The sequence below is a fragment of the Fringilla coelebs genome, assembly GCF_963513975.1.
Source record: "Fringilla coelebs genome assembly, chromosome: 4".
Classification (NCBI taxonomy): domain Eukaryota; kingdom Metazoa; phylum Chordata; class Aves; order Passeriformes; family Fringillidae; genus Fringilla; species Fringilla coelebs.
This window is the reverse complement of record NC_140032.1, coordinates 68,823,636-68,836,292: the sequence shown is the minus strand read 5'-3', so window position 1 is coordinate 68,836,292 and position 12,657 is coordinate 68,823,636. Positions and strand designations below refer to the sequence as shown.

Sequence of the window (12,657 nt, the reverse complement as noted above, 5' to 3'; positions counted from 1 at the left end):
CTGTGCCAGTGGTATTCCTTAGCTTACTTAAGAATGTCAGATGTATCACCTCAAATCTGGGTCCAAAATATTTGAACTTTTTAAAGGAATCAAAATAGATCTAAAATTTTTAGCACGTTTATGCATTTTATCGGGTGCTTTATAGAGATGACACCCTGAAATGGAGAGGTGCCATTGCATGAAGTGAGCAGGACACTAGGTTTTTGCTTTAGGACTACAACAATAGAAACAGTGAGCAATATTCCTGGTATGTCAAATTAACAGAGAACAGCTTTCTTCCTGTCCCTCTCCCCCGGGTTCTGATGACCTAGGGATTAGAGGACTTTGGTGTTGTTTTTTTTAAAGAAGTGCCTTATTAACTAATAGTAATATGTATTATTAACACAGCATAAAATAGATACAGTGTTAGACTCTGACTGATCACCAGCAGAACACAACTGGATAGACCTTTGGCCTGCACAGAGCCTCATGGAATTCACTCAGAATCTGTCCTGGCTCAAAGGTCCTTCCACAGGAATCTGATTGATCAGCCAGGGGCTTAGCTTGTAAGCTATGTGGATCAGCTGTGATCCAAAATCATGAATTGCCTCTGTGATTTCACAGAGAACGTGCTATAAGAGATGCTGGAGTGTTATGAAGACTAAAAAGAGGTGGAAAGACAGCTGGACAAATTGCTTAAAATTTCCCATTTTGGGGAAATTTCCCATCCCACATGCAGGCATATTTTTAGCCAGAGTTTGCCTTGAACCCAGCAAGTATAAGCAAAGCCTGTAAATCAAAATGATTGAGCAGTCAGAGAGGTGAGCTGGGTTTTGCAGCTGCAATGTAATGAGCCAGTTTCTTGTGAAAGCACAGTGACTGAGAACTGGAGGGCTGCCTATAGTGTAGAGGGCTGATTCTTGCTCCCAGAGTACTCTGTGCCACAGAAATTACCAGTAAATCATGATCATGACCATGTCTTTCTACTGGCCTCTTGTACACATTTTATTTTCTTCTCTTGGGCCTCTACAGTGCTTCTTCCCACTTTAAATCTTTTGACTCTGGTCTTTTACTTGTCATATTGGGGACTAAGGATTGAAATACTGCTACTGGGGAGAACTTTTAGGAGCCTGTGATCTTGAAATGTACTGTATAATCCTGCAGTGACTCTAGAGCGAATATTTGAGTAGTTTAGTATGGCTTTCATCAGCATCAGTGGTGCTAGGGCTAAAACAAGGTGCTGTTTCTCACAACTAAGGGAATCAAAATCCATCCCAGGTGGGAAGCTAAATATTAAAGCATAACTCTGTGAATAAAGGTGGCAGAATCTGTTGGTATATTTGTTTAAACTATCATTCAGCTAGTTACAGACCAGGTTGTGGACCTTGTATATCATAGCAGGGTTTGTAGATCCATCTATCTTGATGAAGAAAACATTCCTAAGTATAAACAAAATCTCTGTAGTTTGGTCCCATGATGATAACTCAAACTGCAATCAAAGATGAGAAGAATGCTTTTGGTTGCACATGTAGAAAGCAGGCTGAATTCAAACTCTAATCAAACCAATAAAAAACACTCCTATGAATTTTGGACCTCCAAAATTCTACTCTCCCCTTTAAATTTTAGATTGGGATAATGACTGCATTAGAAGAAAATGACCAAGGGGCCCATCTCCCCCTTAAAATTCAGAAAAATTATAGGAAATTCAGAGGGGGAAAAATTGGAAAACTCAAGAAATATTTGTACTGCATTTACCTGGAAATAGAAAGCAGCAATATTTTAGTCCTTTGGAGATGTCCCTTCTACCTGTTTTCCACTGTCAATACCTGTACTTTTCTTCTATCATTAAACTTGTCCCTTTCCTCTCTGCCTGTTTGTGGCTTTTTTCTTTGGTTTGGCTGCTTTTTTTTTTTTTTTTTTTTTTTTCTTTTCACTTCCATGTACAGACTGACAGTATATTTTTGGGGGAAGTCTATTTCCTATGCTAGCCTGTTAATATGAAAGCTCCTCCCTCCCTTTCCTCTTCCCTTTGCTCCCTCTTTTTTTCCCCCTCTTTCCAAGTTCAGTCTGGAGCTGCACACACTATTTTAGGTAGACTTTAAGACACCAGTATGGTACTTGGAATAAAGATCCCCTGCCAAAGGTAAGTAGTGCTAAGAAGAGACACAGAAATCCAATCAGCCTCATATTGCCTTCCATGTTTTTGCTTAGTCTCCTCCTGTAAAGCACATCTGTAAATTATAATCATACTTCTGTACTTGTTCACCCCACCACCAAAAGAATATTTCCCTAATGAGGAGATTTATAGCAGCTTTGTCCTTCCTCCACAAGTGTTGGTATTGATGCCTGTGGCTCCGAGACACAGGAGCTTAGAAAGTGCATCTATGCTGAAAAGCTGAATTTTGATCACATTTGCATTCAAATACAAGTATTTTATATGGCCTAGAACAATGACAGAAGAATTTTTAAAGCACCAGTAAGAGTTAAAACCAAAAGTCTCAATGACAATAATGCTCTTAACTTGGTTTGGATCTTTTGAAAATCTCATTCAAAGCCCAGCTCTGAATTCAATTTCTTATATACACATCATCCTACACACATGGGACTTGGATCCAACTTGGCTTCAAGGCTCTTTTTACTAATCAGGTAAGTCTTTGATTCTTATTACTATTTCAAAAGACTGCTCTGCCTACAGGTTTATCCAAGATGTAATCTCTCGTGAAGCAGATATTTAGATGAAAGCTGAACTGCTCATTGTCATGGGTCCAGATGAAAAGCTGAAGTCAAATGTAGCTGAAATGTCAAGGAAATGAATTGTTTGTGTAGAGGAGCCATCTGAAATTTCACTTGGAAAGGGCAGTGATCTTTTGTAAATTGTTTTCTGAAGAAGCTATTAGAATTATTTTATATAATATGGCAAGGCTGCCAAGATGCAATTGTCATCTTTGCTATGGAAGCATTTTTAACAGTGAATTTTAAGCCATCTCAAATAACAATACTTCCATTATACTCACATTAAAGGAGGAATTTATGTGTTTTATGACTATTTTAACACATTTTAACACATTTTATTAGCACAGACTGGAAATATTACAATACACCAGTTTTGATCTCACATTCTAGACAGCCTTTTTGTAAAAACAGCTACCTCAATCAAGGGTTAATATATCTTCAATTTATGATTAAGTTATAAACATCCTGCTACACAACTGAATTGAAAAGTTTGGTTTTGGAGATGAGTGGCTTTCAGACAACAAGTTAAAATTTCTGCAGCAAAAATAAAAGACAAAATTTATTTCTTCCACAAAGAACTGTTTAACTCCTCCTCCCTTCTCTAGAGGGGCCACTCGTACCATGTTCCTACTTGAGAAAAAATAATATATTATGAAACAACCAGAAAGAGATTTCAATGCATTTTTCCTGCAGGAACATTTATAATGTAAACATTACAATCTCTTACAAGGAAGCCTCATTCTTTTGCTTTCTTCTCCTAAGGAAGAAACAAAAAATAAGAGGTTGAGGTACCAGCAGGCTCCAAAAAAAATAGGAAGTGTGGAGTTTGTGTGTGGTTCAGATAGAAAAATTAGTACTAAGTGGCAGAGCAGAAATTTTGAGAGAAAATAGTATTGGGATTAGAGGGAGGCAAGCTGGGGGGACAAAACTCCATAAAAAAAGAGTGACTACACAGGATGAAATACCTGCCAGAGGATTTTGAAATAATGAAGGTAAAAGAACAGCAAGAGGGGCTCATCTATTCTGCATATAGAGACAGCTGACTATTTCCAGACATTTCCTGATTTTTTTTTTTTTGTTGAACTCTGATAAAAGATGACAAGCAGTTATAAAGAGAACTTCACACCAGGTGATGTGATCTGGAAAGAGCATTGCTTATCAAGTATCCAGGAGGAGAGCTCAACAAAGGACCAGCCTGACCCTGACGTGCTGCTCCAGGGAATGCTCTGTACACTGTGAGGCAGGGGAACAGCAGGGAAATGACAACAACTAACCCTGTGCAAAATGTTTCTCCTCTCTTTTTTCCAGGATCCTTTTCCAGATTTGCTAGCTTTAAAATTCCAAACCCTTTGGTTCTAAAAAGGTTCCCTCTTCCAGTCTTGCCTTTTTACATGATGCGACTTTCTGTACCTGAAGTCAAAGAGCTGGGATTGCACTGATTGCATTGGTGGTTTGGCACAGCAAGTGCAAATCTTAATTACACAGCTTGGCATAATGGCATTTTATAATGGCTCTGCTCAGCTTGGAATGGAAAAAATATATAAAGAAGAAACTTGACAAGATCTTCAAAACCCTGTGGATTCAGAAGCTCTGAATGAACTCACTGCTGGTAGAGATCTTGGGAAAATATGTGAGCCCAGTAATTTCATGGCAGTCTTGGTGCCCCCATCACAACTTCACAGTACCCATGACAACAACTAGTCTTATTTTACAGCAGACATTACTTTTGCATGCCATTACGTAAAGGAGAAGTTGGGATCACTCAAGAGCTATGTTTGACAAGTGGTTTTCAGGCTGGTTGCTTACAAAAGGAAGCCCTTCAGGTTTACATCAAATGATTTAAAAGGTAGAAAAAATCCTGAAACTCTGTGTTGAAATGATCTCTACAGATGCAGACTTGAACTCTTCCTTTACAAGCTTAAGTAAGGCAGGCAAAGACTTTTTCTTTGTGTGCTGATCAAGTCTCCAGTTATCCTCTACAGCATTTAAAGGAAAAACCTGTTCCTCATTGTAATGATCTTGACAAAGTTTTTAATTGCAGCGCATGTGAAACCTGCACAAACATCTGGGTTAATGTAGTAACTGCACACTCCCTTAGGCTGAGAAAACTCAGCTATGAGAGAAATAACTTCCTGAATTTACAGATCAAATGTCTGGATGAAGGCTTCCTTTGTGGGGAGTTAATGTAAAACCAGCATTTTCAAACAAGAACCCTCATTCTTTTGTACATTTTTAAGACAGAAATCTTAAATCAGAGACTCCCCTCATAACTCCAGGCAATTCAAAGATAAGATGCTATGAAAATAACCAGGTCATTTCTAAATAGGTGTCAAGACTGAACTGTTGAACAGATGGAGTGTTTCTCTTGATGTTTCTATTTAGATCTGAAACAGCAGATTGTAATGGTTTTAAGAAACACACAACAAACAGAAGAAAAGGAAGAACATTACAGAAGTAAAATACATTCCCAATCACAGGAGCACTTTGGATTACAAAGGGTGACATGGAGCACAACATTCAGTTTCAGTGTGAGCTTTAACTGATTGAGAAGCAAAGACTTTAGCACATTTATATTATAAGCGAAAGTTTTCATACAGTAAAAACCTATGGACAAATATTTTCAGTTTTTAAAAGAAGGATTCTTTTTTCCCCAAAACCCATAAATAACTGCTAGTGATTTTTGGCTTTGATTTGTGAGAATGCTACTTCTCACAGCCCCTCTATGCAGATTGTTGCTGGTACATGGCTCTATACTGCAAGCAAAAGCAAAATATCTGGCATCTGGGTACACTTGGTTTTCTTCCTAGAGTACTGAAGTAGAACTGATGCAAGCACCTGACACTATGTACATAGAATTATGAGAAAAAACAATATTAAACACTGCTGTTTGGATTGCAAAGCGAGGCACTTGGAATTCTTCTTGCCTGTGTCAGCTTAATCCAATCTCCTTGGTTTGTGTGGCCAGAACATCTGCAATCATTGCAAGGATTCCCATCTGACAAACGGCTCTTTGCTGCTTTGTTTTTACATCATTCCGTGCTCAGCACCATTCCTTACTCAATGTACACTCTCCAAAGGGTGCCCTTCAAACTGAATTATTTTCTTACAAATTTTTGCTGTTAGCACCCAAATCCTTCAGAAGCCAGGGTTCATCTTTACACTGTTGCATTCTACAGACGAGTAAATAATGCACAGATTGAGCAGCACTGACACCAGGGCACTCTGTGTCACTGGGTGTCTAGTTCAAGGCACTTCAAGGCATCTCCAGAGCCCAGCAGCACATGCAGCAGTTGCTCTGTCAATGTGATCCTTAACATCCCTCTGTGAGTGTTAACAGCTGGCAGACTCCAGGTGGAATTCCAGAAAGGGAACCCTCAGTAACCAGCTATGAATTCCAACCCACAAAACCACCCTTTTTTACAATATACTGCTGTGTTAGAGAACCCTAATATTTCCTAAATGAATCCCTGAAATGGCACTGGTGGGGCAGAAATCCTGAAATTTAATTGAAGTGCATCAGCACTAGGCAATGGTGCTTTCATTTCAGAGCTTTGGAACAGCTGACCTTCCAACTTCCCTAGCATTGCTTTGAGGCAGCTTTTTGAGACCCAAAATAAACCCTGGGATACTATCATGGAGCACACTGTAACAGGGGGGTTGAACCACCAGATACTTGTAGGAAAGAATAAATGAAAGCCTCCTACCTCACAGGATATGGGGCTGGAACAGGCTGTGCTCCTGCTGAGCCTGCATAAGGCTCTCAGCATCAGTGTTCACACACAGGGACATTTACACTGAAATATGGGACATTCAGACACAAAGATTTTTGTCAAACCAGTTCTAAACCAGGCACTGGTACCACATCTCAAGGTAGAATAGTCAGAAAGTAGGGCCAAGTTTGCACTGGTAGCTGTACAATATAAAATCCAGAAGGTGGCAGCAAATATTCTTCCTTACTAGAAATAAACAGTTTATTCCAAGGAAATCTAAGGTGCCTATGGCCAAAAGTTTCAGACATTTGCTTTCTCTAGGCATAAATGTACTGCATTTAGAGAAATGCATATGGATATAGATTAAATGATAATGAAGAACTGGTTTTCTTTCATTTGCAGAGGTGCAAAGTGAGCTAACTAAATAATTTATGACAAATTAGCAACAGTCTTTTGGTTTTTAAGCACACAGGCATTTTGCAGAAGTGAAGGCCTAATTCTAATAACTTACTTTTATCTTCTACCATTAATTGACAACTAAAAAGGACTTTATTTTCAAAAGCAACATTTTTCACAAATTTTGTCACCAAGTTTATGTGAGTTGCCACAAAACTTATGCGAGATGGCTGATAGTAACTTCCTTAGTTTGCATAGAAATTATAAAAACAAGATTGTTCTCACCTCATTTAGAAATAACACCACATTTAGAAACAATCTGAATTTAGAATAAATTAGATTCCAGTCCTAAAATTCCCTATAAATTTTCAGAATCAAGCCCTGACAAGACAGCTTTGAGGAAGACAGGATCAGGCCTGAACTGTGTGATTCTAATCTATTCCTGGTCTCAGTACAGCCACTGACAAGGTTTTAGTTGTTAGACAGGTGAGATTCCCTCCCCAGCCATTAGCCAAATTTCTTCATTCCCATTTCAGTCTACTGTAAAATATTTCAAGAGTTTCAAATAAAAGTTATTTTCCCATTTTATTTCAAAACTTTTGGTAGCTGTATTGTAAAATAGCTGTAGCAGTGACTGCAAAGCTGGCAGCATTTCAGGGAGAAATTATTTTTTCATTACATAAAGTTTAAATAATAAATGGCTTGTGACAAGAAAAAAGCTGTAATATTATTAACAATATGTCTCCCTTCCATACTCAGCTCAGTTAAAAAAGCTGAAGTGCTTCTTTCATGTTAAAAAAAATGGAAATAAGAAAAGAATTGAGAGGCATAAAAATTCAGTATTATTTATTTTGTCCTACCATTTTCTCAGTGGTTTGGTCTCTAACTGGAGTGGCCATTGCAAGCCCATAGAAAGACAAAGGAGAAATGCATCACTCTGGGCTTTTTACAAAGACAGAGTCACTTTTTGAGATAAAACAACTGTTTTATCTGCTTCCTCCTCCTTTGTCCCCTTTCTATGTAAACAGCATCCAGGCACTATTGTTAACTCAGATTTTAATGTGCTTTGGTATGGGATTAGGGACCAGGATCATAATGAAAAGACAAAAATAAAATTGCTTTAATGACTTAGGCACGAAGGTCCAACTTTTTCAAGTGACTCCATTAGGGAGGAGTTTATGTGGAGACAGTTTCACTGGACTATTCAGAGTCCACCCACTTTTGTCTCCTTGACTGGTAAAAAGGTAGTTGTGGCATGTAAACAAACACAGACACACACACACACACACACACACACACAGAGTTTTCTCTTACTGAGATGTGCTGAGACAGAAAAACAGCTGCTGGGAAATCATTTCACTAAGTAGTATTATGCATTCTTATTTATTCTGGAAAAGGAAAAAGACCTTTCTGACTCCTGCCTTGAAAATTTGCTCTATTTTATGAACCTAAGTATTGTTCCTTTTGTCTTGCTGCTTTTCATAATGAAGAAGAAAATTGAAATAGCTGTAAGTTCCAAATAACCCATTTTTCCTGACTATTGGTAAAGAGATTACTAAATCAAAGGCACATTTATCCACCTTACATTAACTAGATCTGTACATGCACACACCTAAGTACTGCTTTTGCATTCATTTGCTTATAGATGGAAATAGTTACTTTTGGAAGTAGTATTAGATAAAGATTAGTTTATATTAACACACATACATATCAGAGATTCTTGCAGTGTCATGAATGTTTGCTTCAGTGAGCAGTTTATAACTAGTTTGCATTGTCAAAATCAGTGTTAACCTAAAACTAACCTAAACAGTTTAATCTGTTTGCACAGACACCCAAGGCCTTCAATATCCCCTTCAATAATATTGTAGAAAAGGTTTTTCCCTCTGAAAACATCCAGGAACTGGAAAAATAATAAATTAATCAGTGTAGAGGGTTCTAGTTTGTCTTGATGCATAATACTGCAATATTATAATAACTGTTTTACCACAAGATTATAGGAATACAAAAGGTGATAAAGTAATAATTCTGGTAGCATTTCACTTTTCTCTCCTTCTTTGATTTCTGAGGTGAAGAATGGAAAATCTCTACCTCTCTTTTTATGATTTTTTCATACCTTAAGGGAGAAAGAAGGGAGAGTAATTATTCTCTAGTTACACTTCATGTTTTCCATTGTTTCTGGGGCTTGTGCATTGTTTCTAGTACATGCTTGTCAACAGATGCATCTCCAAGATTTAAATATAAAGGGGAAATATTAGAAAGTATTCGCATGTCTGACTGCTGCTGTCCAGCTGATGAACGATGAATTCTAGTGATTGGAAATTGCCTTAATTCCAGAATTTGTTAGCTTGAAGGGGCTGAACACCAAAGTAGTGTGTTAGTTAGTTAGTTAGTTAGTTAGTTAGTTAGTTAGTTAGTTAGTTAGTTAGTTAGTTAGTACCTTCTTCCTCAAATTCCTTCAGGCCCTTATAGAATTGACAAGGTTCCTGCTATGTACTTCAGCCTTCTTCCAGGTAAAACATTGGGAATGCTGCTTACCCTCACAGGTTTTGTCCTCTCACAATCCAAGAAGATAAATATTAGTTAGACCCACACACTGTTCAGTCCTTACTTCAAGGAAGCAGAGACTATCCTTACTTTACCAAAGCTAGGGGAAACAGATGTGCATTTTCTCATTTTGGAATTTCAAAGTTAAAACCCAGCCTAAAACCTTTAGGAGTCTAAATAGGAGTCTTCTGAGCTTTTTTCTAAAGACAAGCTATCAAGTGGGAAATGGAAGCCCAGACCAGAACTTCTACATAAATAATACAATAGACTTATTAATTTTGATAAAAGAGTAGTAAAACACACTTAAAACTCACCATTCTCTAATTAAACTCTGTCAAAGAAAATGAGTTCCTGCTTTATAACTTATGGTTACACCAAAAAGATACCTCCATAACTTTATGAACTCTGCAGTTTTTCTCTGAACAGGACAGACTCAACAGTATCTTCATCTAAAGGTCTTGAAAAGCCAGATATTTTATCCAACACTTGTTTAAACAGTATAATTTCCCTCTGCATCTCTGAAATCCTACAAAGTACTCACAGGGCTTTGAACAGAAATTTCCATTGAAAAGGGGAACGTTTTTGCTCTAGAACTCTCCTGAGAGGAGCTAACACCAGTAGACTAATGAGGTGGGCCTGTTTGATCAACTACTTCATCCCTCTCTATGACTTTATCTTCTTAATTGCTTTATATTCTTAATTACTACCTAATTTCTTGCAGTTTGGGTTATCTAATTGCTTTCTAACATAGGGGGCGTGCGGATGGCATTAATAATGTTGGGGAGTTTTCTCTCTGGAAATGCAAACTGGAATAGCTGATCATAGCTAAGAGGTGACAGGACAGTCCTGTCATATAGCATCAGTTGTGAAACTTGTCAAAACTCTCTTGACATAACCTCTAAGTGTCACTACACTTTTTAAAAGAGATTCAGGGAAAGTATGACCCAACTGACTGAAAATGATGAAATCTGAAGTCTCTTCCTCAATTTCCATCTCTCATACAGAAGGCTGATATTACAACTTGATTTAAAACATGAAGCAGTGGTCGTTCAAGTTTCTTAAGTGCAGCAAAGTCTTGTGGCTGAAAAATTTAAAATGTGACATTTCTATGTGAATCTTTGCTAGATCAACTATACCTTGAATGATCACACGCCTGATTGGCTTTCTCTAGTTCATGCTCACAGTATTTTAAGTTTGGGAAGCTCATTAGGAAAAGTAACGCAGGGCAATGTTGTTCAGAGTAAATTCTAGCAAAGTCTCTGGCAAAAAGAGCCAGGAATTTTACAGCAGATTTCAGAATTCAAGTAATTTAAGCCTGAGGATGTGAATCAATGAGTGTGAATCACTGAGTTTAGCAACACATTTGTAGAAACTGTAAGAACAAGGTAATTTGTGTGGCACACAGACCAGGTCTGGCTTGGGGACAGGCTGTACCTGCTTTGTGCGCTGCCAAATGGCTGCTGCAGCAGAACCTTCTCCCAAACACAGTTTCTGTTTCAAAGTGCTGCATTACTAAGAAGATTAGGATTTGTCAAAAATGAATGGATTGCTCCTATAAGTGGGTCGGAATGTACTGAAATTCTGAGGGCATTGCCTTTTAAAGAAGCCAAAAGTAGCGTCATGTAAGGGTATTAAGTGAATGATTGCATTAACACCTCTAATTGCTTCTATTCACTTTTGTGCCCCAAAAAGAGAAAACTGGGATCAGTCTAATAATTTTTGAGTAAGAAAAGCCTTTATTAAAAGGAGATTGCCAAAGATATGTTCTTGGACAGATGTCCTAGACAGAGCCTGTTATCAAATAAATTAGGCTGTGCCTAATGTTAGAAAGAATCTTGTAAACACACACAGAACTGTCACAACATGACTCCCTTCTGTGTTAAGAATGGTCTTTTCAGAGCAAGGCACACCAGCTAAGTAGTGGGAAAGCTGCACAGTTGCTAATGCCACTGTACTTTTTCAGTAAAAGCCTCTCTTTGGTCTGCTTGCTTTCCTCAAAAATGCAATTTTCTGCATCTTTGTTCCTGTTTCTTTCTCTGCCTCCTGCCTTTCCAGTAAATTAAAGTTCTAAAAGATACCCGTAGATATAAAAAGGGACTGCCAGGATGTCACGTGCCTTCAGGGTCTTTTGTTCCAGTTTGGAAGTTAAGAGAAGGAGCTTCCTTTCTTGCTGCTTAATAGCTGTATTTGGTATTTTGTCTTCCTAGGGAAGGAGCAGTGGCCGCTCATTATCGCTTCCTGGGAGACCTTCTGCATTCATTCCTCGAGCCATGTCTCCTACTTCTCCTCTTGTATTTCAGCCTGCCCCTGACTACTTCAGCAAGCCAGACACAACAGCTGACAAGCCTGGCAAGAGACTGACTCCCTGGGAAGCAGCAGCCAGATCTCCCCTTGGCCTAGTGGATGAAGCTTTTGGCCCCCAAAGCATGCAGGAATCCGTTGCTGCTAACGTGGTGTCGGCTGCTCGCAGGAAAACGCTTCCTGAGCCACCAGAGGAATGGAAACATAAAGTTTCTTATGAGCCCCCAGCCCCGAGTGGTAGCACAGCCTTACTGGGAGGGAAGCAGTCAGGGGTCTTATCACCCCAGAAAAGCTCCCTGTCTGCCCCAAGTGCCCCCGCCCAGGCTGGCCCTAAGCTGCAGTATCCCTACTGCACCCAGCGCTCCACAACGGATCCCGATATAATGTCCATGGATTCCAGGTCTGACTATTGCTTGTCAGCAGCTGATTCAAACTACAATCCACAGCCAAGGGGATGGAGGCGTCCAACATGAGCAGCTGAAGGGCCTAGGGCATTTTCCCTTCCTCCAGCTCAGCAAGCCCTAAGATTTGAGTTGGAGAAGGAAAGTTTCTTGCTGGCCTGGTGATCTCTGAAGTAAAAAAATGAGGAGACAAAATTGAATGGAGCACAGTTTTCGCATGACTGCAGCGCTAGCAGACTCTAGAATAGACTCAGATTTACACCTAAGATTGTTCTGTTTGTCAAAAGGCAAAAATATGCATTTCTTGGGGTGAGGGGGGAGATGAAAGTGGGGCAATCCATGTACTCGATGCAAAAATCTAGCAAGGATGCAGAAAGTGACAGCAAAAATGCTTGCAGTTAAGCTAATGTGAAAAAAGAGAAAAAGTAAAATTAGGGCATTTAAAACCAAGAAGTATTTTACAGGATCTTGTAGGTTTTCTGAGTATGTTTGGCATGAGTTCTAAGTTACTAAATATAGTCACATTTGCAAAAGTTCTAATGGAAGTGGAAGACTTTGAAGCACTGGCTTATTTGCCATATGGTTTTTTACTG

General features: G+C 38.8%; 1 protein-coding gene across 1 annotated transcript in view; it reads left to right on the top strand.

The window, feature by feature from the left end:
- SYNPO2 (synaptopodin 2) overlaps positions 1–12,136 on the top strand; it is a gene marked incomplete at its 3' end in the record, with an annotated part of 74,396 nt that extends 62,260 nt beyond the window's left edge. The window contains exon 5 of the mRNA XM_084204681.1: positions 11,570–12,136. Within this exon, the coding sequence (XP_084060807.1) occupies positions 11,570–12,136 (567 nt within the window). The remainder of the gene's footprint in view (positions 1–11,569) is intronic.
- Positions 12,137–12,657: the final 521 nt, after the last annotated feature.